The 27,273-nt window shown below is 51.1% G+C and overlaps 1 protein-coding gene and 2 long non-coding RNA genes across 9 annotated transcripts; 2 read left to right on the top strand and 1 right to left on the bottom strand.

Moving 5' to 3' along the window:
- Positions 1 to 15: 15 nt before the first annotated feature.
- On the bottom strand, positions 16 to 26,261 carry Kif9 (kinesin family member 9). 7 transcript variants are annotated; one of them, XM_048334408.1, is made up of 23 exons: positions 26,117 to 26,246; positions 24,976 to 25,048; positions 22,763 to 22,860; positions 21,633 to 21,798; positions 20,868 to 20,974; positions 19,978 to 20,202; positions 18,992 to 19,075; positions 18,790 to 18,882; positions 17,929 to 18,076; positions 16,507 to 16,571; positions 15,265 to 15,342; positions 12,955 to 13,023; positions 12,498 to 12,602; positions 11,221 to 11,276; positions 10,073 to 10,163; positions 8,703 to 8,836; positions 7,246 to 7,434; positions 5,485 to 5,699; positions 3,719 to 3,895; positions 2,975 to 3,090; positions 2,736 to 2,840; positions 2,427 to 2,564; positions 16 to 113 (listed from the first exon to the last, which is right to left on the bottom strand). In XM_048334408.1, the coding sequence occupies exons 2-22, from the start codon at positions 25,010 to 25,012 to the stop codon at positions 2,445 to 2,447; spliced, it is 2,478 nt and encodes an 825-aa protein (XP_048190365.1). In that variant the 5' UTR covers positions 25,013 to 25,048; positions 26,117 to 26,246; the 3' UTR covers positions 16 to 113; positions 2,427 to 2,444. The 7 variants fall into 7 exon arrangements, 4 of the variants coding, with proteins under 4 accessions (XP_048190365.1, XP_048190364.1, XP_048190366.1 ...); XM_048334407.1 differs by lacking the exon at positions 24,976 to 25,048 and having other exon boundaries at positions 26,117 to 26,261; XM_048334409.1 differs by lacking the exons at positions 16 to 113; positions 2,427 to 2,564; positions 2,736 to 2,840; ... (2 more) ...; positions 8,703 to 8,836; positions 24,976 to 25,048 and having other exon boundaries at positions 5,577 to 5,699; positions 26,117 to 26,261.
- On the top strand, positions 90 to 16,428 carry LOC125342300. Its single transcript, XR_007209213.1, has 3 exons — positions 90 to 221; positions 13,444 to 13,489; positions 14,871 to 16,428. It is a non-coding gene; the product is annotated as an uncharacterized LOC125342300 (long non-coding RNA).
- On the top strand, positions 6,620 to 12,476 carry LOC125342303. Its single transcript, XR_007209215.1, has 3 exons — positions 6,620 to 6,630; positions 10,726 to 10,728; positions 12,327 to 12,476. It is a non-coding gene; the product is annotated as an uncharacterized LOC125342303 (long non-coding RNA).
- Positions 26,262 to 27,273: the final 1,012 nt, after the last annotated feature.

Below are 27,273 nucleotides of genomic sequence, written 5' to 3'. Positions count from 1 at the left end.
GTTCCACTACAGCGGGCTGGAGTTGCTTGGTCTTTGTCTTTCTAGGTACAGGTGAAGAGAATATATTTTCTATGTGACTGCTGGAAGCTTCTCATGCTTTTCAAGTAACTGTGCTGGACAACGAAAAGGAGAGAAAGCAGAGATGGATGGGGAAGTGTGGACTTCATGAAGATTTAGAGACTTTCTCTCACATTCATGCCATCATTCTTCCTGAAAACATTGTAAGTATGTGTTTTGCTTTGTTTTAACAAGAATCCCCTCTGGGGTTTTTTTGGTCCGAGCCTGGGACTTGAACTCTGTACCTGATGCTTCCACTCATTGGCTAGTGCTCGACCAACGGGGCCATGCCTCCAACCCCTAAAGAGCAGCCGTTATATGATAAACCGCATTCCATTCCAACGCCAGCATCCTGAAGAAAGGTTGTAGAGCTGTTTCAAAATGATCTTAAACTAGGTCTGGGATCAAAGTAAGAGTAGAGAATAGGTGCAAAGTTGAATATAGAGGCTGAGCCCGGTGGTGCACACCTGTAATCCTTGCTACTCAGGATGTGAAGGCAAGAGGATGGACAGTTTGAAGCCAACCTGGAAAACATAGTAACCTCCCATCTTCCATAATATCTAGTCACAGTGGCTCATACTCAACCTCTCAGCTACTTGGGAGGCAGAGGTAAGGAGGATGGAGACTTGAGGCCAGACCAGACAAAAAGTAAGATCTCCATCTCAATAAACTCAGCGTAGTAGATTATGTCTGTGGCCTGAGTTACATGAGAAACTAAGTAGGAAGATTGTGGTCTGAGGATGACCTAGGCAAACCTGAAAATCTAGACCCTACCCGAAAAACAACTAAAATGGGCTGTGGGCAGGTCTCAAGTGGTTGTAGACCTGCTTACCAAGCATAAGGTCTTGAGTTCATAACCTTAGTGATAGCCAGGCGCCGGTGGCTCACGCCTGCAATACCTAGCTACTCAAGAGGCTGAGATCTGAGAATCAAAGTTCAAAGCCAGCCCGGGCAAGAAAGCCCATGAGACTCTTATCTCCAATGAACCACCAGAAAAACCAGAAGAGGCACTGTGGCTCAAGTGGTAGAGCACTAGCCTTGAGCTGGGGAGCTCAGAGACAGCGCCCAGGTCCAGAGTTCAAGGCCCATGACCAAAAAATTAAAAAAAAACCACAAAACCTTAGTGACTACGATCAATTAACAGGAAATCCTAAGAGATCTCGAAAGCCTTCTGCCTGCCTACCATGTGAGAGTACAGCTAGAAGCAGTTTGACCAGTATTTTTGTTGTTATTTGCCTCTAGAATTGTGAGCAATAAAATTCTGGTTTTGATGAAAAACTACCCAGGGTGCTGCCACCCAGTGTCATAAAGTCAACAACTACCCCTTAAAAAGTACATAAAGTGGTCTGGGGATATGGCCTAGTGGCAAGAGTGCTTGCCTCGTATACATGAGGCCCTGGGTTCAATTCCCCAGCACCACATATACAGAAAACGGCCAGAAGTGGCACTGTGGCTCAAGTGGCAGAGTGCTAGCCTTGAACAAAAAGAAGCCAGGGACAGTGCTCAGGCCCTGAGTTCAAGCCCCAGGACTGGCCAAAAAAAAAAAAAAAAAAGTACATAAAGTCCAAATGATAAAGAGCTGGTGCCAGTGTCTCACCTCTATAATTCTACCTACAAGAGAGGTGACAATTTGGGAGGATTACAGTTTGAGGCCAACTGGGGCGTAAACTCAAAGCCTCATCTCAACCAATAGTTGAATACCATGATGCATGCACACCTGTCGTGCTGGCTACTTGGAAAGCTTAAGTAGGCAGATCAAAGTCCAGGTTGGCCAAAATAACATAGGCAAAAAAAAGGCCAAGGGCATGCCCTAAGTGGTAGAGCGCCTGCCTGGTAAGAACAAAAACCCTGAGTTCGAACCCCAATGCTGCCAAAGTAGAACAAGAATGAAAAAACATCCAAATATATCAACTATTGAAAATGTAATAATAACTACAATAAACAATAATGTAAATAATAAAATAATGTATAAACTACAATCATTATTTTTTGAAGGGCTGGGAATGTGGCACCGTGGTAGAGTTCTCGCCTCGCATGCCTGAAGCCACCAGTACCCCGCTTTTGCTTTAAAGAATGAGCTAGGGCTGGGAATGTGGCTTAGTTAGCTAGAGTGCTTGCCTAGCATGCATGCAGCCTTCGATTCCTCAGTACCACCTGCAGAGAAAAGGCCAAAGGTGGCACTGTGGCTCGAGTTGTAGAGTGCTAACCTGGAGCAAAAAAAAAAAAAAAAAAAGCAGCTCAGGGTCAGTGCCCAGGCCCGGAGTTCAAGCCCCAGGACGAGCCCAGTTGTGCAGTTACACTAAGTGCATCCACACGGCACACACTCTTTCCACTGGCCTTTAGCAGAGGTCCTCTTCCTCTAGCCCCACCTGGGGCTGGGTCCGTGTCTAGCTCCACCTCGGCCGCATCTGTTCTTGTTTTGTCTGCCTCCTGTGCTGAGCAGCTTTCTTACAGAGGACCTCCTTGACGGTCAGTGGCCTCATAGGATCCTTAGGCTTTAACCTGGCCTGTGAATGACAGACACATCGGGGACTTAGCGCCCACCAGCCGTGGGGCTGAGCCTGGAGCAAGCCCCTCCCCCACGCTCTGTAGTCCAGTCACTGTGGGAGACTCTGGATCTCCACGGCTGATCTAGTTAAGGAGATTTCCTTGGAAATAAGGGACCTCTTGGAGTTTACCTTCTGATCTGTCCTGGCTTTGGCGTTATAGAAGGAGATGGAATCGGGCCCGTCGGGCAGTGCCGTCTGCTGTAGCTGGCTGAACTTGTCTTGGTCGTCTTCTCCCTAGGAGAAGCCAGACACCAACATGGTCTCTCCCTTTTCAGCCTGGCACTGCCGGGGTCCACCCCGGGCAGGGTCTGTGTTGGGCAAGGGGTCCTCTGTTGTTAACCACACTTGTGGCCCTTTGTGCCACTCACCAGGGACACGACCCTGTTGGCGGGCACCATGCCTGGCCGGATGCTGCCGCCCAACTTCAGTGCCGCCTGCATGTCCTCGGGGATGACAAAAGACTCATTGTACCAGATGTCGAATTCTGCAAGCCGGCGGGGAGACCACAGTCAGGTGGATGGGAAAACCCTGCTGTCCCAGGGCCTATCCCGGGATCCGGGGTTCCCCGTCTCCCCCACACCCCAGCCTTATCCACCGCGTGCAGCCCTCACAGCCGTGGAAACTACACACCCCAAGCTCCTGCTCAACCCCATCTGTGCCAGCAAGCAACTGGGGTGGGGCGGGGGGGGGGGGGGGGGACTTCCAGAACCCAGCCCAGGATCTTTCAAAAAAAAAAATTTTTTTTTTTTGGTTGGTCATGGAGCTTGAACTCAGGACCTGGGCGCTCACTATCCCTGAGCTCTTTTGCTCAAGGCTAGCGCTCTACCACACAGCTTTACTTCTAGTTTCCTGGTGATTAGAGATGAGAGTCTCACCGATTTTCCTGCTCCAGCTGGCTTTGAACCTCAATCCTCAGATCTCAGCCTCCTGAGTGGCAAGGATTACAGGCGTGAGCCATCAGCACCCAGCTAGAAGAGTCTTAAGAGACTCCATCTCTAGCTAACCACAAAAGGCTGGGCTGGAGATGTGGTCAGATGGTAGAGTGAGCAGCCTAGAGGTCCTGAGTCTCTCTCTCAACATCAAGGGCCCTTCCAAGCTACCAGCTGACTCACCTGTGAGCAGGCGGTGGCGACACTGGTCTACCAGGCGCTGGCAGTACTGGATCTCGGCCCTGAGGTCCCGCAGTTCCTGGTACTCGTTGCGGTACTGCTTTTTCAGGTCTTTGAGCTTTACAATCAGCAGGAATTCCTCCTCGTCGATGATGGTGAGCCCCTTGCTCTCGTACTCACCTGCAGGGTGGGTGGAGGGAGTCAGAGGATGAGACATTCCACCCACCAACGGGGCACAGTGCTGGCTAAGATGTGAATGACAAGGAGGCTGGAGGGCCGGACTGGGTGTGGCAAGGCTGCCAGACCCTATCTGAGGGGAGGGACATTCTTAGTGGGGCCCTGTAGGATGACAGTCTGGCAAGGTGGGCCCAGGAGAGAGTTAGAGATGATCTGTGTTCCGTGTATATTTTGATCTCAAAACTCATCTGCCCAAGATAGTTAAAGTGTCCTGGGTCTACAAATGTTTCTTTTTCTTGCAAATTATATACAACAATTGCCATCACTGGATAGTATCACAAACTACTTGAGTAACATTCCTTATTCAGAATAATAAATGTAAATCCACGTTTCAGTTCTCTCCCACAGGATTTGAACATTTACTGCCATTTTTGGTTTTTTGGGGTTTTTTGGTGTTTTTTTTTGTCAGTTGTGGGGCTTGAACTCAGGGCCTGGGCACTGTCCCTTCGCATCTGTGCTCAAGGCTAGCCCTCTACCACGTGAGCCACAGTGCTACTTCTGCTTTTTGAGTGGTTTATTGGAGATTAGTCTCACAGATTTTCCTGCCCAGGCTGTCTTTGAACCGCGATCCTCAGATCTCAGCCTCCTGAGTAGCTAAGGACTGACTACAAACCGAAGTCACCAGCAACTGGGCTATACAGTGTTCTGGATCAGAGTCACCTCCGCTATCAGTCTCCCTCCTCCCTTTCCTCCCTTCTTAAGCCAATCTCATCAAGTTTCTTTCTTTTTTTTTTTTTTCCCTTGTGTTGTCCTGTGGCTTGAACTCAGGGTCTCAGGTTCCTGCTTGGCATTTTTGCTCAAGGTTGGCGCTGTATCCCTTGAGCCACAATTCTACTTCTAGCTTTTTCTGGTGCTTAATTGGAGATGAGAGTCTCACTGATCTGTCTACCCAGTCTGGCTTCAAACCATGATCATCTGATCTCAGCCTCCTGAGCAGCTAAGATTACAGGTGTGGGGCTGGGGATATGGCCTAGTGGCAAGAGTGCCTGCCTCATATACATGAGGCCCTGGGTTCGATTCCCCAGCACCACATATACAGAAAACGGCCAGAAGGGGCGCTGTGGCTCAAGTGGCAGAGTGCTAGCCTTGAGCAAAAGGAAGCCAGGGACAGTGCTCAGGCCCTGAGTCCAAGGCCCAGGACTGGCCAAAAAAAAAAAAAAAAAAGATTACAGGTGTGAGTCACTGGTGCTGGACCTCAAGCAGGTACTTTTTAAAAATCCATTTGCTGCCTTGTGTGTCCTCCTCGTTTAGCCATGGGTAGGGGCCCCAAGGACCTTGTGTAGGGGCTGCCAGCTACCCACCTCCTGGGGATGTTTGTGCAAAACCACAGGCCAGTTTGGCCACGGATAGCAGCATTTATAAGGTGGAAGGGCTAGAACCTAGGTCTGAGATAATGCAGTAAGGGAAGACATGATACTGGTAGAGACTGGACTGTACACCCCTACCCTCTTCAGGGTGGACCAGCCCTAAGCCCTGTGCAGCAGGGGGAAGGCAATCCCCCAACCCCGTGCTAGCCCTCTCTTCACATTTACCTTCTGTTTCCCGTAGTGACTTCTGCTTTTCCAGAGCCTCTTTGGTGGAATCGATCTCCTTCTTGATGGCATTGATGTGCTGGGTGATCTCGCTAGCCTTTTTCCTCCGTTCATTCAAGATGGATTTGTTTTCTTTGAAGATGCGGTTGATCTCACTACCTCTTTCATTCTTAAAGTCCTCAAAAGCCACGGGTTTGGTGGGGGGAGTACTTGGTCTAGGGACAGAGGGGTGCGGGGGTGGGGGAGATAACAAGGGGACAGAAGTGAGAAGCTACCTTGCAGGCACCAGGTACTTTTTCTTCCTAGGAGCTTCTGTGGGCAGAAGGCACCCCTGGGTGCCTAGGACTTTTGTTGCATGTGTGTGTGCGTGCGTGCATGCGTGTGTGTGTGTGTGTGTTACTCCTAGGGCTTGAACTCAGGGCCTGGCCTGGGCCCTCTCCCTCTGCTTTTTCCCCCCCCCTCAATGATAGCACGCTACTACTTGATCCACAGCTCCATTTCCAGTTTGGTTGCTTTATTTGGGGGGGCGGGGTGTATTTTATTGGAGTCTCACAGACTTTCCTGCCCAGGTTGGCTTCAAACCACAATCCTCAGATCTCAGCCTCCCCGAGTAGCTAGGATTTACAGTCATAAGCCCCTGGCAGCTGATCAGACTTTTTTTCTTTGTAAGCATGAGCCATCAGCACCTGTGTCACAACCAATGTCTTTTTCTATAATCGTCATCTCCTCTTTCATATTGCCTAAAAATGCATTTGATGACCCACCAGGGAAGTGAGTAGAGGAAAAAGAAGAAATTTCACTATAGAGAATGTTGTACCTTTTGAGTGTATTATGCAAAAGACGCATAATTGCCAGGTACCGGTGGCTGATGCCTACAATCCTAGCCACTCAAGAGACTAAGATCTGAGGATCATAGTTCAAAGGAAAAGTCTGTGAGAATCTTATATCCAATTAACCACTAAAAGGCCAGAAATGGAGATATAGCTCAAGTGGTAGTGTACCAGCCTTGAATGGAGAGTGCAAGGCCCTGAATTCATGTCTTCCCCATACACCCCCAAAAAAAGCATCATTAAAAAAATAATTGCATGGGGGCTGGAGATATGGCCTAGTGGCAAGAGAGCTTGCCTAGTATACATGAGGCCCTGGGTTCGATTCCCCAGCACCACATATACAGAAAGCGGCCAGAAGTGGCGCTGTGGCTCAAGTGGCAGAGTGCTAGCCTTGAGCAAAAGGAAGCCAGGGACAGTGCTCAGGCCCTGAGTCCAAGGCCCAGGACTGGCCAAAAAAAAAATAATAATAATAATTGCAGGACTGGGGAACATGGCTGCTAGCGGTAGAGTGCTTGCCTAGCATGCACGAAGCCCTGGGTTCCATTCCTCAGCACCACATATATAGAAAAAGCCAGAAGTGGCACTTGGCTCAAGTGGCAGAGTGCAAGCCTTGAGCAAAAAGGAGCAGCCAGGGGCAGTGCTCAGGCCCTGAGTTCAAGCCCAGGACTGGCAAAAAAAAAAAATTGCTGAGGAGGGGATATGAAATGATCGCATGTTTCATTGGAGGCTGGATGGTTCCCGAGGTTGCATCATTTTGTATATGTACAAATTATCAGCTTCCTTCTTCTTCTTTCTTTTTTTTGCTATTAGTCTTGCTGTTGTCTAGCCCATTGGCCCTATTTCTTCTATCTATCTGCAGGCACTCTCTACTAAACATATAATGAGGGCCGTATTCTGGTGTGGATGGAAGAAGGGCTCTCTTTAAGGTTACCTGGGTGGGCGTGATTCTTCCTTAGGAGAGTCGGTGGGCTCGATGCTGGACGTTTCGCGATCCCGGGAAAGCATGTCTTTGGCATCTCCGTCTTTGGAAGACGGGATCAGCTGGGTCTTGGAGGTGGAACTCACGTCTAAGTCTTTGCCACTCACTGGGCTGCTGGCACCTTCCTTTCTGGCTGAGGAGCTGGCAGGAGGCAGGAATGCCCTCAGGACCCAGTCAAGAGAGATCATTCAGCTAAAGGCAAATGATGAAGCACAGCCCTTCCCATACCTCAGGCCCACTCCATTGAGCTCTATCTTTTCATTTGGTTGGTTGGTTACTTGGTGTTGGGGTTGAGCCCAGGGCATATTTTCTGGAAGTACCAGATCCTAACTCTCATCCTTATCCTCAGGGCTAGACAAGGAAGAGAAGGAGAGCCTCTTTTTCTCTTCCTCAGAACTAAACTTCCCCAAACTATCTCAGTGGGACATACCTACAAAGAGACTTGAAAGTGTCTGGGTGGGCTGAGCCAATGGGACTGAGGAAGGCACAGGAAGGGGAGGATCTGTCTGAGAACCAATGGTAAACTAGGACCCATCTGTCCTGAGACTCTAGTTGAGTCCAAGCTCCCCTGATCAGCAACAGTACCCACACCAACCCTCAGAAAAGTAGTCAGCCATCCTCTCCATACTGGTGTGTATTCCCTTCAGCCGTGGCCCGCCTGAACAGGACTAGACTGACAAGAGGGCCCGTGGCTCTTGCCACCATTTCCTCCTCTCTCTTCCCTCTTTTTTACCTCTTTCCTTTGCTTCCTTCCTTCTTCCCTCCCTTCCTCCTTTTCTACTTCTTTCACCCTCTTCTTTTTCCCCCTTCCCCCATCCCCTCCTCCCCCTCCTCCTCCTCCTCCTTCTCTCTATTTTTCTCTCTCTCTCTCTCTCTCATATCTCTTCTCAGACTGGCCTGTGATGCAGTATCTTCTTGCTTCAGCTTCCTCCCCAGAGTTTGGAGTATAGGCCTGTGTCACCATTCCCAGAACAGACGAGAAAGGGCTAGGGTGTGACTGCCCTCTTGAAGAGGCAGGAGGAGCTAGGTCTTCCTCCGTTACCTGACGCGGGCCCCTCCGTGTGGCACTTTCCTATTGTCCACTGTAGCCCACCGCAAGAACTACTTCCACTTATCCTCATAATACTGCTGTGACTTTGATGCTGTTATGATTCCCATTTTAGGGCTGCAAAACCAAATAAATGCAGATTGGTACTCATGCCCCCTACCCTTTGCCCAAGATGATCTTAAGGGTGTGGGGAGCAGAGAGCAGGTAAACCTAAACATTAACACTGAAACCCCTGTATGCTTGTCTACGCCTACTCTTATTTAGCACTGTCTGGACGGGGGATGGGTGGGGTAGACACAATAAACACTCCTCCTACTTTGCACAAAGAGGCCAGTGCTGAGCTAGCCGGGATATCTCTCACCTGATCTGATCTCTGAATGCCTTCTTGGCCTTAGCTTTCTTTCCAGGTTTGGAAGAGTAAGGCACAACTCCAAGTCCAAAGTTTTGTCCATCAGGTTCACCTACTAAGTGGCCATCAACATCCACAATCCCTGCCTGGACAGAGAGGCTGGCTTGAAGGTCATGGCTACATTAAAGTTCGGGCTAGGGCTGGGAAGGTAGCTCAGTGGTAGAGTGCTTTTCTAGCATGCATGAAGCCCTGGGTTTGATTCCTCAATACCAGATACACAGAAAAAGCCGGAAGTGACACCATGGCTCAAGTGGTAGAGTGCTAGCCTTGAGCAAAAGAAGCCAGAGACAGTGCTCAGGCCCTGAGTTCAAGCCCCAGGACTGGCAAACAAAAAGTTTTGGCTCCTGAGCTGGATGCCAGGGGCTCACGCCTGTAATCCTAGCTACTCAGGAGGCTGAGAATTGAGGGTCCTGGTTGGAAGACAATCTGGGCAGGAAGGTCTGAGATCTTTTTTTTTTTTTTTTTTGGCCAGTCCTAGGGCTTGAACTCAGGACCTGGGCACTGTCCCTGAGCTTCTTTTGTTCAAGGCTAGCTCTCTACCACTTGAGCCACAGCACTACTTCTAGCTTTTTCTGTGTATGTGGTGCTGAGGAATTGAACCCAGGGCTTCCTGGGTGCTAGGCCAGCACTCTCCCACCAAGCCACATTCCCAGACCCTCTATGAGATTCTTATCTCCAATAAATACCAAAGAAGCCAAAAGTAGACTTGTGGCTCAAGTGGTACCCTTGAACAAAAGAAACTTAAAACCCAGGACCACCAACACACACACACACACACACACACACACACACACACACACACGCACAGAGTTTGGGCTCCTCCGAGATGCAACTATATACAGCCTAAGGCTTGAGATGGCCACATCTGCCCTACATACCAAGACCTGGCAGTATCTGCAGATGCCAGCTTTGGCTGTCCAGAGCAGCCCCAGCCTAACCCCATCCCTGTGGTTCTTTTTTTCTTTTTTCTTTTTTTTTTTTTTGGCCAGTCCTGGGGCTTGGACTCAGGGTCTGAGCACTGTCCTTGGCTTCTTTTTGCTCAAGGCTAGCACTCTGCCGCTTGAGCCACAGCGCCACTTCTGGCCATTTTCTGTATATGTGGTGCTGGGGAATTGAACCCAGGGCCTCATGTATATGAGGCAAGCACTCTTGCCACTAGGCTATATCCCCAGCCCCCAACCTGTGGTTCTTAAGAACTGTTCCCAGTCTAGTTCCAGTATTTGGACAGGTACCCCATGCTCACCTTGGCGGTTACCTTTTCCTCTGGCAATCCTAGGTAAATCTGAGGTAAGGTACTGTTAGCAAGAAGCAACTGTGCTTACCTTCTGGACAGCAGAAATGGCTGCAAAGTCATTCTTATCTATGAGAGTGTACTTCCTGCGCAAGGCAGACTCTACATCCTGTTCCTGTTGGCTTTGAGGTGGGGGAGAGAGAGAAAGAGAGTTGTACTGGGCCATGCTGGACCCACTAGGGCAAACCCAAGTTCTGGATTAGAAGTTATGTGGAGGACGAATGTAGTGGTATATACTGATCATGGGTGGCAGAGGGAGGATCTCAATTTGAGGCCCGACCTCAAAAACCAAAATTAAAAAAGGGCGAGGGTCAGGGCTCAAGTGGTAGAGCCCCTGCCTAACAAGTGCGCGCTTAAGTTCAATCCCTAGTAATGCAGAAAGAATAGAGTTGTTGTTTGGGGAAGGCTTCCAGGGATTGGAGCCACACCCTCATCTTGAGACAAGACAAAGCAGACAGAGGGCCCCGTCTCCCCACTGTAAGGCACAGATCCCTTGTCCAGTACCTCAACCTGCGCTGGCCAGTCTGACATGCCTGGTGCATCTGTCCCCGAGACAATTCCACCGGGGCTGTACCGCCCATGCTCCGGCCAGGGTTGGGTCTCTGATAGTTCCTCAGAATCATGTGACTGGTTTTTTTATTCCCTCTCCCCTCCCGCCCCCCACAGCATGAACTGCCCAGGCAGTGGGTAGAGATCTGCACCCAAATAAACCATACATGCCTTCTGAAGTAGGGGGCAAGGAAGAATCGTGATGCCCTGCTTTGGGTAGGTTCACCTATGGACTTCCTATCCTATGAATGAACTCAGTGAACACCCACACCCGATACTCCCATCTAGACCCTCACGTGCTCACACGGTGAGGGAAAGCAGGGCTCTTGCGAGCGAGTGCCCAGACCGTGGGAAATGGAAATGGCAGCCTGGTACTCGTGGCTCGTGACCATCATCCTAGCTCTTCAGGAGATCTGAGGATCTTGGTTTGAAGTCAGCCCCAGCAGGAAAAAATCCTTGAGATTCTTTATCTCCAATTAACCACAAAAAGCCCAAAGTGGAGCTGTGGCTCAAGTAGTAAACCAAGTGACAGCCTTGAGTAAAAATAGAGTTCAGGGGCAATGTTCAAGTCCCAGAACCAGCACAAAGATAAAGAATGAGGAGGGGCTGTTAGGGGAAGGAGTTTCTCACCTCAGAATCACTCGGAACTGGTTGAACACCTCCTGGATCTGCCTCAGGTTGATTATCTGGAGGGAAAAGAACAAGGTACAGGTTACAAAGTGGGCACCAAGGGACCAGACTGTATGTTAGCTGACTGGATCATGTGACTTGAGAACAGACATCTGCAAAAACAGCCTCTCAACAAAACCCTACCGAGCTTTTCTCAAAAGCAAATACCCTATGACTGCTCTGATGGCTCATGCCTGTCATCCTAGCTACTCAGAAGGCTGAGATCTGAGGATCGTGGTTCACAGCCAACCTGGATAGGAAAGTCTATGAGACTTCTTTTTTTCAATCTCCAATTAACCAACAGAAAGCAGGAACTGGGGGGGCTGTGGCTCAAGTGGTACAGCGCTAGCCTTTAGCAAAAAGCGCAATGACAGCACTCAGGCCCTGAGTTCAAGACTGGCACACACACAAAAGTCCTAAACTGGGCACTGGTGGCTCATACCTAGTAATCCTCGCTACTCAGGAGGCTGAGATCTGAGGATCACAATTCAAAAGCCAGCCGGGGCAGGGAAGTCTATGAGACTCTTAATCTCTAATAAACCAGCAGAAAACCACCACCGGTGGTTCTGTGGCTCAGAATGGAAGAGCACAAGCCTTGAGCAAAAAGTTCAGAGACCGGGCTGGGGATATAGCCTAGTGGCAAGAGTGCCTGCCTCAGATACACGAGGCCCTAGGTTCGATTCCCCAGCACCACATATACAGAAAATAGCCAGAAGCGGCGCTGTGGCTCAAGTGGCAGAGTGCTAGCCTTGAGCGGGAAGAAGCCAGGGACAGTGCTCAGGCCCTGAGTCCAAGGCCCAGGACTGGCAAAAAAAAAAAGTTCAGAGACCAGGCCCAGGCCTCGAGTTCAAGACCCATGACAGACAATAAAAATAAAATAAAAAATTTTAAATCCCAGGTTGATTTCTCTCCCCATTGCAGAGGTGAAGCCACTGAAATACCTGGAGTGGAGAGTTTGGCTGGGGGTAGCCATGACTCTTATCTGGGCAGCCAAGCTGCGCTCATACCCTTGGGACGGAGGCCAATGGCCTCCAGCCCCCAAGGCCTTGCAACACTCAACTTGGCAGGTGGGGCCCTGGTGGGCTTGAATGCTCTTTGACCCAGTAACGCTGCACCGGCTCTTTATGAGGTTTCCAGGCCAAGGATGACACGTGCTGGGAGTGCCCGGGACAGGGAGCCCTCCAGCCAGGCTGAGTGAGCGTGTGCGGTCCAGCAGAGGGACCCCCCCCCTTACTTACGTCGATCTCGTCCAGGGTCCCATCCAGGTACCTCCGCACTTGGGAGTTGATCTCAGCGATCTGGATTTCATCCATGGGGTCGTAGGTCACCAGGGTGCGGTTGGCCTTGAGAGGAAGGAAGCCATAGGTGAGCAGTGACAAGGAACTCGAGCCCCTTTTGAGCACAGCGGAGCCACTCTGAGAGTCACAGTGGTGGCGGCGTGGGCGCAGGCCCTGGCTGCCTATGCTGGCTCTGTTTGTCTCACCATCTGGCCCCGGAGGAGGAGGCCTGACACAGACCACGTGCTTGGGTTTAGACTGGGACAGTGCGGGTGGGGAGAGAAGGGAAGATCTCCAGCCTCTTCCTTACTATGAACCTAGTCTACCTCTAATAACCTTGACCCATCATACTGTCTGCCCTTGGCCCTAACAACCCCCCCTCCCCGTCTGCCCTCCTTTTCCTGCCCCAGCCCCTTACCAGGCTGTCGTGGATGGCCAGTTCCTGCTTGAGCAAGACCAGCTCTTTCTCCAGGTTCTTGACCATTCGCTGCCAGGGAAATGCAATGCCAGGGAGAGAGAGGAGGGGGCATCAGAAAAGCTACCGTGCGAGGCACTCAGTTCTTCACTGTGCCCAGACCTTCTGGCCATTCTTGGTAACCTACGGTGCATGTTCAGTTTCTGGGCTATGGTCTCCCTGCTGGGGGGATGGCTTCAACAGCCTCTTGGCCTTTGCTGGAGCAGAGAGGGAACACGGGTCACAGAACCCACTTCAAGTTCAAGTCCTAGGCATAGTCCAAGAGCTTTTACTTTCTTGCCTGGCCTGGCTTCGAACTGTGATCCTCAGATCTCAACCTCTTGAATAGCTAGGATGACGGGCTCTGCCTTAACCTTCAGCTCTTCTCTTATCCTGATGGAAAGCTGATTGATACAGTAAAGTCTGACATAATCGGTGCTTTTGTTCCTACAGGAACGCGTGCAAACAGCCTGGGACACACTGCACACGTCAGGGTTAGGTGAGTGAATAAGATTCCTCCCCCTCCCTTTTTTTTTCTTTTTGGCCAGACCTGGGGCTTGAACGCAGAACCTGGGTGTTGTCCTTGAGATTCTTTTGCTCAAGGCTAACGCTCTACCATCTGAACCACAGCGCCATTTTCGGCTCTTTAGGTGCTTAATTGGACCTAAGAGTCTCGCAGACTTTCCTGCCCAGGCTGGTTTTGAACCCTGATCCTCAAAGCTCAGCCTCCTGAGTAGCTGCGATGACAGGTGTGAGCCAGCGGCGCTCAGCTAAAGGACTCTCGTTGAGGAAGAGAGTTGCTGGGTCATTTACATTTGGTGGAGGTAGCCTGCATGTCTTCCATTTAAAAAAAGGCACAAGGGACTTCCTGTGAGCAACGGCAGGGGTTCCTTTAGATATTATAAAATGGCCACTAGGGGGAGTCACTGGCACCTGGGATGGGGGGGGCAGTTGACCACAGCTCCATGGGCCCGCCCCTCACCCAGCCAGGTCACCTGGGCCTACTGAGGGTGTCCTCGCGTAGCAAGGGGCAGTAGATCCCTGGCACCGTGGTGGTTGTGTGGCAAATTAAACACAAAGCCTGGGCTTTAAGGTACCTAGTCAGAATCCAAATCCTGGCTCAGCCCCCTTAGGAAGCCCCCCCCCCCCCCCCAAGTTAGGTCTCCCTCTGGTGTGAACTTTCTGTGTTGTCAAAGGTAGCCATCCCCGGCGGTTCTCGTCCCTAGGTAGAAAATGAACCAGGTTTCCCTACAGGGAAAACCTTGCTGAGCCATTGGGGCGGGGGGGCCCTAGAGGGGTGATTCTGTTCAGTGTAATCCGGGTGGAAAAAAAATGGACTGTCTGCTCCGAGGGGCCACGAGCCTCTAATTTCCACCCTGAGATCAAGCGAGCGGCTTCTCGTAATGACTATGCCGGTGGTGATTTGTTTTTGTGTTGGTACTGCGGGTGAACTCAGGACCTCATGCTCCTGCTCAGGCCTTTTGACTTCTGGCTGGTCATCTACCACTTTGAGCCATGGCTCCCCTGCTGGCTTATGTCTACGAGACTCTTTTATCTCCAATAAACTACCAAAAAAGCTGGAAATGGCACTGTGGCTCAGAGTGGTAGAGCACTAGCTACCTTCCCTCCCCCGAGCCCCAAATGATCAGCAAATGTGCTTTTACTTTATTAGATGTTGCCAAAATTCCTCCCCAAATACTTACGTTAATTATACTCTGGCCAGAAATAACCGAGCTCTGTTTTTCCACCTTCTCTGCCTTCATCATGTAACATTTGCCAGAGACCAAAGTCCAGTTATTTTGCTAGTCTGAGGGTGTAATGTTTGAATTCCCATTTCCCCTGGTTAATGGAAATGCTGAACTTTGCCTCTTATTTCTCAGCTCCATTTATAGGACTGGATCCCTCGGGCCAGTGATCTTGTTCTATTCTGCACTGACAGCCAGGCAGCTTCTGAGGGGTTATCCACACTCCCTAAAGCTGTTGAGGAAATCTCACGGAGAAGCCCAGGGGACCCGGAATTTCTGGAGCCACACACTTGGTGTGAACTGGGTGGGCTCTCCCTTGTTAGCTCTGTGGCAGTCTGGAAGGATCTCCAGGGATGCTCAAGACCTGCTCTGTGCCAGGGGAGAAGGAGACTGACCCAGGGCCCTGTGTCTTTGGCAGAGGCAGGAAGGAAGCCACACAAGTCTCCTAAATATTCCCACGTGGCAGCAAATCCATACACATCTCCCTCTCCCTTCCCCCGTGGATGGCTTGCCCACAGCCTCTTAGCACCTCAGCATCGTATTTCTCATTGATGGAAGGCTCAGTCGTCACCAGCTTCATCCTGTTGGCAAACCGCAGCGAAGACAGCTAGAAAAGAGACAAGGCAGATGTCCGATGACTTCCAAATCAAGTAAGACCCCAAACCATTAGGCTTTTCGAAGCCAGGCATAGGGATTCGTGCCTGTAATTCTGAGCTACTCAAGAGGCAGAGATTGGGAGGATTGTGGTCCTAGCTCTGGCACAAAGTTGACTATGTCAGTCAATAAAACCGTAGGTGTAGCTGGGTGTTCGTGGCTCACGCCTGTCATCCTAGCTACTCAAGAGACTGAGATCTGAGGATCACAGTGCGAAGCCAGCCCAGGCAGGAAAGTCTGTGAGACTCTTATCTCCAATTAACCACTAGAAAACAAGAAGTAAGGCTGTGCCTCTAAGTGACAGCTCCCAGGCCCTGAGTTCAAGCCCCATGACCAGAAAAAAAAAAAAGTATTTTTTTCAATACCCCCACCAAAACACATTAACCTACTATACCCATCGTTTTAGGATTCCAGCATGTAATCAGTGTTTAAAAATTACTGCTAGGCAACAGTGGGGTTCTGCGTGTAATCCCAGCTATTCAAGAGGCTGACATCTGAGAATCGCTGTTTGAAGCTGGCCCAGGCAGGCAAATCCAAGACTCTCTCTCTCCAACTAAGAAGCAAAGAAGCAAAAAAGCTGGAAGTGGAGGTGAGTCTCCAGTGATTCCTCTTGGGGTGCAGCGGTGCTTTGCTATGAACCAGAGAGATTTTAAAGCTCTCCTCTGGGGAGGCTGCCTCACGTCAGCTGGAGCTGCTTGCCCCAGGCTCCAAGCCCCAGGGGCACTGGATGCGTGGCAGAAACGCGCTCCCTAGAAGCTGGGACTGTCCCTAACGCGCACAGCTGGGAGGCCCCGCGGACAGATCTCGCGCCACCCGCATCCTTGGTAATGAAGGGCTTTGCCTACCTAAGTATATTCTCAAGATAGCTGGGGATTGCCTTACAGCGTGCACATTTGAAAAGCAAAATGGCTGGGGACATAGCTCGCGTGGTATAGTGCTTGGCCTGGCGAGTGTGATGACCTAAATTCAATCCCTAGTAACAGACACAGACACACACACACACACACACACACACACACACACACACACACACACACACACAGTTAGCATGGGGTGTGGCACCAGCTGAGTCTGGTACCCATGAAGGAGTGAGTGGCGCAGCCTGGTCTGTACTGACCGTTTCTTCTAACTGGGCAGCCTCTCCATAGATGTTTGTCACTAGAACCAAGTTGCAGTTTCCCCCTGTGAGGAAGCAAAGACATGGCGGTTTGGGGCTGAACAGACTCCCTCGGGGCTGGTGAGGCTCCGTTACGGACTACATGTTTATATTCCCACAAAATTCAAATGTTGAAGCCCACCTTCAAATACTCAATGGGATAGTATTTAGTGGTGGGGCTGGGGGGGGGTGGATTAAGTTTAGGTGAGCCTGAGAGTGGAGTTATTCTGATGGAATTACTGACCTTATTTGAGAGAGAGAGAGAGAGAGAGAGAGAGAGACCACGTGCTGGTGGCTCCTGCCTTTAATCTTTAGCTACTTAGGAGGGTGTGATCTGAGAATTGCAGTTCAAAGCCAGCCTAGGCAGGAAAGTCCATGAGACTCTTATCTCCAGTTAATCATAGAAAAATCTGGAAGTGTCGTGCATATGGTAGAGCACTAGCCTTGAGCAAAAGGAGCTCAGGGTTCAAGCCCACAACTGACAAAAAAAGAAGAGAGGGGAGGGGAGGGAAAGGGAGGAGAGAGGAGGAGGAAGGAGAGAAAGAGGGTGCGTAGGCCCTGAGTTCAATCCCAGGAACACACACACACACACAGAAAACAGAGACCAGAGCCTTGTCTCTTTCCATGTGTGGCTATAGCCAGATGGCAGCCATCTGCAAGGCAGAAAAAAAAAGGCCCTCACCAAGAACCACATTATCTGCTGGCACCTTGATCTTGGACTTCCCAGCTCCAAACTGAGAAATAAATGTTGGTCTGTTGTTTAAAGCCACCAGTCTGTGGTGTTTTGTTTCAGAAGCTCAAACTGAGTCAGAGAGCAGCCTAAGCCTATGTGAAACGGAGAGGCAAGGGGAGGAAAGAGGGAGGGAGAGAAGCTGGCAGATGTACCTAAGGAGCAGAAGAGAACTGTGGAGGAAGAGACAGCACGGGGGAAGGTGAGGCTGGGAGAGGGGCTGGGAGCCAGGACACAGCTCGTGATAGCCTTGCAGCGAGCCATCAGAAACCAGTGAGCTGGAAGCCCCTCGGCCTCCGCTTCCTCGTCCCGGAAACGGCGGGAGGAAGAAGGGAAGAGACGGTGGGAGAGGCCCTGCCCCTGACTCTTCGAGGCCAGGAAGGACTCTGCCAGCTGTGTAGGGACAAGGCGACCAGGAAAGGATATTTATAGCAGACATCGGTACCTGAGTGAAGTTTCTGAGGAGCAAACAGCATGGGCACAAGAAGGGGACTTAATTCTGCCTTTTCCGGGTGTGTCTGATGCTATTGTGAAAGAGCTATGGGTAAGTTAAGCCCTCCCACCCCCCCCACCCCCCCAAGAGGAAGGAATCTCTGACTCTGGGGGGGCAGGGGTGCTAGGCCTTCCTCCTTGGTCGCCAGCCACACCCTTACCTAATGAGTCCTTCAGGGCATGGGTGAGCTTGCACTGGCGGAAAGGGATGTGGTCTCGCTTCTGGTCCCCAAGGGCAATGATGGCCTGCTCCAGGAACGACAGAGACTTGTTGATGTAGGTGGCTTCCTTCTGGACTCGGCCATCAGACTGCAAACCAGACATCCGTTGTACTTTTGGGTGGGCTGGAAAGGTTGCCCTCCATCCTGGCTTGGGGGCTGTGGGGGGTGAAGCTACAAAGCTGCAGGAGGGCTGGGAAGGTGGCCTGGTGGTAGAGTGCTTGGCTAGCGTGCATGAAGCCCTGGGTTCGATTCCTGAGCACCACATAAACAGAAAAGGCCAGCTGTGGCCCAAGTGGTACAGTGCTAGCCTTGAGCAAAAATCAGCTCAGGGACAGCATCTAGGCCCCGAGTTCAAGCTCTAGGACTGGCCTAAGGAAAAAAAAAAACAACTGCTGGAACCTTCCCCTCCATTCCCAATGTTGCAATTATATTCCATTTGGGACGGATAAGGAGAAAACTAACGTTCATGGACATGCCCCTGTGACTTTGAACACTTAATGTGAATATTTATAGGAATCCTCAAAAGACTCAGTCTAGCAGAGTGCCAGTGGCTCACATCTGTAATTATACTCGGGAGGCTGAGAGCTGAGGATCGTGGTTCAAAGCCAACCTGGCGGGAAAGTCTATGAGATCCTTGCCTTCACTTCTGCTAACCCTTATTTCTCCTGTCCCACTTGACTTGGCTCAGGTCTGTGCTCTCAAAATTGGGGTGAGGAGCATGCTATATGTACAGGCACTCCGCCTACCAGAGACGGGGTTCCCTGCCTTGTTGAGAGGGAACCTTCAGCTTCTCTCACTTACCCCTGTTTTCCCCAGCCTCTCTGAGCCTGCCAGATCCACCAAGTTAATTTTGGAAGTGATAAACTTTTCATCTGACAAGGTCCGGGAATGGGCCTACAAAACATCCACATGAAGAGTTAGTCTGTGACAGGAGAAGCCTCTGATTGGGCAGTGCCCATGGCAGTCACTCCTCCCTGGGCCAATCCAACGGCTTGGCACTTACCTCCATGTAGATGGTGAAAATACTGTGTGACCTGGATGAGTTTTTGTTCATCGTGTGGGAGGCTAGAATCCTGTTGGTCTCTCCCTGAAGGGGAAGGGAAATAAATGTAACGTTTTTGGAAAGCATTTGAGTCAACTCGGAATTGCACCACGAGTAATCTATCATTGCAACTGCATGGGCCTTTCAGGCAAACCTCTTGTAAACTAATACAGAAGAAGATAAGAGATTGGATTCTAGACCTATGGGTCCCCCTGCTGCTCGGGGTGTGCACATTGGTATAGCTTTCCAATAAGCAGGGTGACAATTACAATCAAGAGCCATAATATGTTTGTGAACATTGAACTGGTATCAAGTTGCACGTCCAACTATTAGGTGGTCAAGAAAATGCTGATAGGTTTTTAATAACTTGAACAATATAGTGTGTGCGTGTGTGCGTGCGTGCTCACACGTGTTGTGTGATAGACAGAGACAGCACCAGTACTAGGGCTTGAATTCAGGGCCTAGATGCTATCACTTAGCTTTTTCCACTGAAAGCTGGTGGTTTTTTGTTTTTGTTTTCTGCTTGAGCCACACCCTGCACTTCTGGGTTTTTGGTGGCTTATTAGACTTAAGAATCTCATAGACTTTCCCACCCAGGCTAGCTTCAAATCATGATCCTTAGATCTCAGCCTCTTGAGTAGCTAGGATGCCAGGTGTGAGCCACTGGCCCTGGCTCTTATTTATTTTCACAGTGAACACGTATTACATTAGCTTCTAAGCTGCAAGAAAGCACTTCTCTGCAGTTACCATGATGTTGAATTACCAACAGCCAACTGTGATCTGAACATCTTAAATAGAAAGTCTAAAAACAGTTCAGAGCAAACAAATCAACCAACCTAGGGAGAAAAGAGGAAAGGAGAGGGGAAGGAAGAGAGGAAGATACTGGAGAGAAAGCAAGAGAAGAGGGAAGAAGGGAGGGAAAGGGCCCTTTGACCTGATCCTCTCACCTCAAAGAGGAGATTGAACGCATCCTCCTCTTGACTGGTGAGGTGGACTGACAAGCCCTTGATGAAGACTCCTTGAGGGTTTTCCACCACAGACATGGGTGTGACCGAGGGGCCGACGTAGGGAAGGGTGCACAGGAGATCAAACAGGTTCTCATTGTAGATTTCCAAGTAGGAAATACGCACGGTGATGGCATGTGAGGGGCGTTCTTCAATCATCTTAAAGACCTGGATGGGAGATTGCACAGCTCCCAACTCATGTCAGGAGAGAACATTCACGAAAGTGAGAGGGGGGCTGGGAAGGTGGCTTAGGGGTAGAGTGCTTGCCTAGCACGCATGAAGCCCTGGGTTCGATTCCTCAGCACCACATACACAGGAAAAGCCGAAATAACTTCTGGCTATTTCTTTTCTGTTTTGGTCTGATTTCTTTTCTCCTTTTTTGTTTTTTTTTTTCTTTTTTGCCAGTGCTAGGGCTTGAACTGTGGCCCTGGGCACTGTCCCTGAGTTCCTGTCCCTCGAGGCTAGCGCTCTACCACCACTCGAGCCAGGGCATCACTTCCAGCTTTTTCTCAGATTAATTGGAGAGAGGAGTCTCACGGACTTTCCTGCCTGGGCTGGCTTCAAACCATGATCCTCAGATCTCAGCCTCCTGGGTAGCTAGGGTGACAGATGTGACCGCCTCGGCACCCAGCCCAAATTCCTGTTTCCTGAGACCTCTGTCTCCAAGGCAATCCGCAACCACGGGTGGTCCATATCTGGTACCAGTACTGGCTGCCGTTCTATGAGAGCTGGACTCCCCCCTCCCCCCACCTCTCAGGTCAGCAGCGCCTATGGCAGAGAGGAAGCCCCACCCCCACCCCGGGTGGTATCCCACCCGTGGGCTCGCTCTCTACCTGCTGCAGGGCACGGGGGAGGATCCCACGGTGCCTGAAGTTCTCCGTGATCCCCATCATGGTGTAAGTCTTCCCAGCTCCCGTCTGCCCGTAACACATGATGGTGCCTGCCGACATTTCAAAGCACGCCTCACAGTGACATCCAGGATAAAAGCTCCAAGGGCCAGTCCTCCCATCCCCCAGCATGCATGCCTGCTGCCAGCCAGGAGCCACCGGTGTGAAGGTAAATGACATCCGCAAGAATTCCACCACAGAGGGCTGGGGAGGTGGCTCAGTGGTAGAGTGCTGGCCGCGCACGCATAAAGCCCCGGGTTTGATTCCTCAGTACCAAATAAATAGAAAAGGCCAGAAATGGCGCTGTGGCTCGAGTGGTAGAGAGTAAGGCTTGAGCAAAAAGAAGCTCAGGAACAGTGCCCGGGCCCTGAGTTCAAGCCCCAGGACTGGCCAAAAAAAAAAAGAATTCCACCACAGAGGGCTGGGAAGGTGGCTCAGTGGTAGAGTGCTGGCCTCGCGTGCATAAAGCCCCGGGTTCGATTCCTCAGTACCAAATAAATAGAAAAGGCCAGAAATTGCGCTGTGGCTCAAGTGGTAGAGAGTAAGGCTTGAGCAAAAAGAAGCTCAGGAACAGTGCCCGGGCCCTGAGTTCAAGCCCCATGATGACCAATAACAAAAAAAAAAACAGATACTTATGACTCTTCCTCCAGGAACGTGGAAGGAAGGCTTCTCAAGTTCTTAAGAGAAAGCTGTAGTTAATTAATGGCTTACCGTTATAGCCATCAAAGGCCTGAGAAATCACATCCCTTGCAACTGTCTCGTAAACCAAGTCCTGGGAGGCATCATGGAGAACTCCATCCAGCTTGAATGACCAATCTGTCTGCTGGTTGTTGACCACTCCTCTTCGAATGTCTTTTTTAAAGTGAATATCAATGCTCTAGCAAAAAAGAGAGAGAGAGAGAGAGGCCGGGTGTAGTGATACAAGACTACAATCCCAGCATTACTGAAGCTGAGGCAGGAGGATCTTGAGTTTGAAATCAGCCTAGGCTACATTGCAAGACCTGTCTCAAAAATAAGAAAAAAGTGCTGGGAATGACTTAGTGGTAGAGAGCTTGCCTAGCATGTGTGAAGCCCTGGGTTCAACTCCTCAGTGCCACTTACACAGAAAAAGCTGGAAGTGGTACTGTGGCTCAAGGGGTAGAGTGCTAGCCTTGAGCAAAAGAAGCTCAGGGACAGTGCCCAGGCCCCTGTGAGGTCAAGGCCCAGGACTTGAAAAAAAAAAAAAACTAATAAGAAAAAGAGCGAAGGGAACAGTAGAGAAAAAGGGGAAAGGGAGAGGTGTGTGTGTGTGTGAGAGAGAGAGGTATCTTCAGCAAACTGATGCTTAAAAAAAAAATCACTAATACCTGTTAGATACCAGCTTAAGTCTATAATCCTAGTTACTAAGGAAGCTAAAATCTGACAAACACAGATCAGGGCCTGGGCAGGCAAATCCGAGAGACCATTATCTAACTAACTACCAAAAAGCTGAAGTGGAGGTATGACTCAAGTTGTAAACATCAGTTTTGATTGAAAAAGCAGAGCTGAGATCTGAGGATTATGGTTCAAAGCCAGCCCAGGCAGGAAAGTCTGTAAGATTCTTATCTCCAATTAACTACCAAAAAAAAAAAAAAAAAAGCCAGAAGTAGAGCTGTAGCTCAAGTGGTAGAGCCACTAGCCTTGAGCACAAAGGCTCAGGAACAGTGCAATTAAAAATGAGAGCCGCATGTTTTGAATTTGATGGACCAGAGTCCCTCTGAACTTCTCCCAATTCTGTCTGGGTCCTTGAACAGTCAAACAGGATTACCACTCAACAGAGAAAGAGAGGCCCAGGCCAATGAAAGCAAACACACTCCACTTACTTTGTTGTCATCTCCATATTTGATCATTTCGTGAGCAAAGTCATCAGTGGGTTTGACACGGACAAACGTGTGAACCTTTTTCCTAGTACCCATTCTAGCTGAAGAGAAGAGAACAATGACATTTTTAGCAGCCATCACCAAACAAAGGGGAGGAGTCCATGTGAAAGGAGAACAGAAAACACTGACATGCAATCCAATCTTTTCCCATCCCTCTGAAACACCTCAAGACACTGGCCACTAAGTGTGAGCACTTCCTGCTCTACAGGATGCTTTTGTCGTCTCCCACCCCAGACCCCAAAAAGAGTAAAATGAAACTGGGAGCTGGTGGCTCATGCCTGTCATCCTAGCTACTCAGGAGGCTGAGATCTGAGGATCGCAGTTCAAAGCCAGCCCAGGCAGGGAAGTCCATGGGACTCTTGTCTCCAAACCAGAAAAACTGAAATGGTGCCGTGGCTCAAAATGATAGAGCACTAGCCTTGAGCAAAAAGAGCTCAAGGACAGCACCCAGTTCGAGCTCCATGACTGCCAACATAAAAATAAAGACTTAAAATGCAAAGCAAAACCCATGCTCTCATCCTAGGCCCCATTTTATTTTATTTATTTAGTTTTTTTTTTTTTTTTTTTTTTTTTTTTTTTTTTTGCCAGTCCTGGGCCTTGGACTCAGGGTCTGAGCACTGTCCCTGGCTTCTTCCAGCTCAAGGCTAGCACTCTGCCACTTGAGCCACAGCGCCGCTTCTGGCCGTTTTCTGTATATGTGGTGCTGGGGAATCGAACCTAGGGCCTCGTGTATCCGAGGCAGGCACTCTTGCCACTAGGCCATATCCCCAGCCCCTATTTATTTAGTTTTAATTTATTTTTTTGGCCAGTCCTGGGCCTTGGACTCAGGGCCTGAGCACTGTCCCTGGTTTCCTTTTTGCTCAAGGCTAGCACTCTGCCACGTGAGCCACAGCGCCCCTTCTGGCCATTTTCTGTATATGTGGTGCTGGGGAATCGAAACCAGGGCCTCACGTTATACGAGGCAAGCACTCTTGCCACTAGGCTAGGCCCCATTTTAGCTACTGCTTCTAGACATATTTTCCATTTAAGTCCACTTATACTCTGTCTTGAGTAGCTGGGATTACAAGTATGAGCCGCCATGACTAGCTCTTTTTATTTTCGTGAGGAGACAGGCTCTTATTATGTAGCCCAGGCTGGCCTTGAACTTGTTGTCTTCCTGCTTCAGCCTCTCAAGTGCTAGCTAGGATTATAAGTATGTACAACCACACCTGTCTAGGATATATATTTTGTTTTGTTTTTGCCAGTCCTGGGGCTTGAACTCAAACTCAAGGCCTGGGCACTGTCCCTGAGCTTCTTTCGCTCAAGGCTAGCACTCTACTACTTGAGCCATGTAGCACCACTTCCAGCTTTGTCTGTTTATGTGATACTGAGGAATGGAACCCAGGGCTTCATGCATGCTAGGCAAGCACTCTACCACTAAGCCACCTTCCCAGCCTAGGAGATCTGTTCTGCCTCAAACATTTTACAGCCCTCCCCATTTCCCCCCCACACACACACACCAAGGGCCCTTCCTGCTTAGGGAAGTTTAGATGCTCTCTGAAAGGAGCCATAAAGAAACAGAAGTGAACTGGGCACTAGTGGCTCACGCCTGTAATCCTGGCTACTCAGGAGGCTGAGCTCTGCGGTTCAAAGTTCAAAGCCAGTCTGGGTAGGAAAGTCAGTGAGAGAGACTCTTATCTCAGTTAAAAGCCAAAAAAACAAAATGCCAGATGTGGAGCTGTGGCTCAAGGGGTAGAGTGCTAGCCTTGCACACACACACACACACACACACACTCAGAGACAGCTCCCAGACCCTGAGTTCTAGCCCCAGGACTGGTTTAAGAAAATAAGAATTCTAGCAGCAGGTGCACAAGTCTCCCTCCCTGAAGCCCCTGCACACCACAGCACAAGGACAGCAGCACAAGCCAGCTCAGAGAATGCCCCAGGGCTACTATAGCCCTTCTCTGCCCAGGAATCACCCACATGCACATGCAGTGAGGGGTAAGGGGTGAGGTCCGAAGCCCTATGCAGGCTCACGCCATGGCTCCAAGCACGACAGGCCATACCCAACTAGCCCCAGGCCTTTCCTATTAACTACGTCCACTCCGGGGTGGCCAGCCATTCAGCCCCTCAACACTCAAGACGTTTGGGAAAAAGCCATGCCAGTTTGCACTTACTCAAGTACTGCTTGCTACCCATCTTAGGCTGCTTCATGTGTGTGACTTTTCAGCTCCCAAATTAGATTAGAAGCTGTACAAGGACGAGGGACTTTTGCCTTTTATCCCTCTTCGAAATCCCCCTCCCCACAAGAGCCAGAACAGCGCGCCCAACAAAGTGCTCAACAAAGGGTGCTTGGTGCAAATGGTGATGTTCTTGGCTGGATGGAAGTCAGAGGGTGGCTGAATCTTGGTAAGTGGGTCCATCTTCAGTCACTACCTAGAGAGTCCCAAGGGATATGTGATGTCACTCCCCTCCCACGCCCCATGCCACCTCCAACCCCGAAACTTACAGTCTTTTAAGTCTTCTTCTTTTTTTTTTTTTTTTTGGTGCTGGTAACGGGTCTTGAACTCAGTGCACTGGAGCCACAGCTCCCTTTCAGGCTTTGTTGTTGTTGTTGTTTGTAGTTAATTGGAGATAAGCATCTCATAGCCTCTGCCGTGATCCTCAGATCTCACCCTCCCCAAGGAAAGGGAGGATTACAGACCTGAGCCACCCAATGCCCAGAGCTCTGGGATATTTTTCCACATAATAAACTGAGTTCCAGGGCTGGGGATATGGCCTAGTGGCAAGAGTGCTTGCCTCGTATACAAGAGGCCCTGGGTTCAATTCCCCAGCACCACATATACAGAAAATGGCCAGAAGTGGCGCTGTGGCTCAAGTGGCAGAGTGCTAGCCTTGAGCAAGAAGAAGCCAGGGACAGTGCTCAGGGCCCTGCGTCTAAGCCTCAGGACTGGCCAAAAAAAAAATAAAAATAAAGATAAATAAATAAAATAAAATAAACTGAGTTCCAGTAGCCACCAGGAAGTCCTCCTTGGGAGGAAACCCAACAAACAGTACAGTGCCAACCCCTAACATCCCCGAAGGCCTGAAAAGAGGTTGGATGGAGCCTTTGGGGGCCATGGTAGGCACCAGGAGGTGGGGCAGGTGGGGGACCCCTAACTAACTTCCAGCGCTTTTGCCTAGACCAACGTGGGGGAAGGGGGGAGGGGAGCGTAGCGCTGGTACACCAGCATCTGAACCCCCTCAAAATACCCCCTGGGATCCCGGTTTAAAAAAAAAAGAAAGTAAACACCCAAGTCGTTGAACCTTTCTTCTCACCCGAGGCATGGGGTCCCTGCGTGAGGTGCGGGTGGCAGTGGGCGTTGGGCCCATTGTCGTCCATCTCCGGGTTAGCGTCATCCGTTAGGCGAAGGCCTCGGGCCGGGGATGACCCCGAAGCCCCCTCCAGGTCGAAGCACGGACGAGGGCGGCGTTCACTCCGTCGGCAAGCCCTGCGGCTCGGTCACGGGGCGGGCGGGGGTCCGCAGATGACGATGGATGCTCTTCCTCGGGTGTCTGGAGGGGGGGCTGCCGGGGAACATTCAAAGACTCGGAACCCCAGCGGACCCCACGCGGGAACCCAAACCCCACCCCAGCAGCTGTCCGCGGGGCCTGCACGGACCCCCCCCACCCCACCCCGCGCGGGCTCCGCCCTCCTCCGCAAACGGGTCGCCCCGATCTCTCAACCCCCACCCGGTTCACCTGACCGGGGGGAGGGGGGGCCCGCAACGCTTCCCCGAGAACCAGGTTAGGGAGAGGGGCGGGGTGCACGCGCCCCCGGGATCGGCTGCTGCAGCTGCCGCCGCCGCCGCCGCCGGGGCTGTGTACACGGTCGCTATGGCAACGGCCGGATGCCGGAAGTACCTGAGCGACGGGAGCGGGGCGGGGGAGGAGTCGGAGGAAGGAGTGGCCGGAAGTGGCTCTGTCAGGGTTCAGGAGGGAGGGGTCCAGGGAAAAGAGCGGCGGAGGAGGAGGAGAAGGAGGAACCGAACGCGATATGTAAATGAAGGGGGCGGGACCCGTCGGCACCCGGCGCCCAATGGGATCTCGGGGGCGGGGCGGCGTGGGGGGGGTACGGGAGGGGGCGTGGGAGGAGTCGGAGGAAGGAGTGGCCGGAAGTGGCTCTGTCAGGGTTCAGGAGGGAGGGGTCCCGGGAAAAACCCTGGAGAGCGGCGGAGGAGGAGGAAACGAACGCGATATGTAAATGAGGGGGGCGGGACCCGCCGGCTCCCGGCGCCCAATGGGGTCTCGGGGGCGGGGTTGGTGGGAAGCGGCGGCGCCTCGCCGGACGGTGGCCGCGCGGGCCCCAATCCGCCGGGACTCGGCGCTCCCGCGTTGCCGTCGGCGTGCGCGCCTGCCGGTGGGGGCCCCGCCCTGGTTGGTTGGAGTGGTGGAGTTGCCCGGGGTGGGGGGGGGGAGAGCCCGGCCGGTGTCTG

This window comes from Perognathus longimembris, chromosome 26, assembly GCF_023159225.1.
Source record: "Perognathus longimembris pacificus isolate PPM17 chromosome 26, ASM2315922v1, whole genome shotgun sequence".
Lineage (NCBI taxonomy): Eukaryota > Metazoa > Chordata > Mammalia > Rodentia > Heteromyidae > Perognathus > Perognathus longimembris.
The sequence above is the reverse complement of the archived record's forward strand: the minus strand, read 5'-3'. Positions and strand labels throughout refer to the sequence as shown.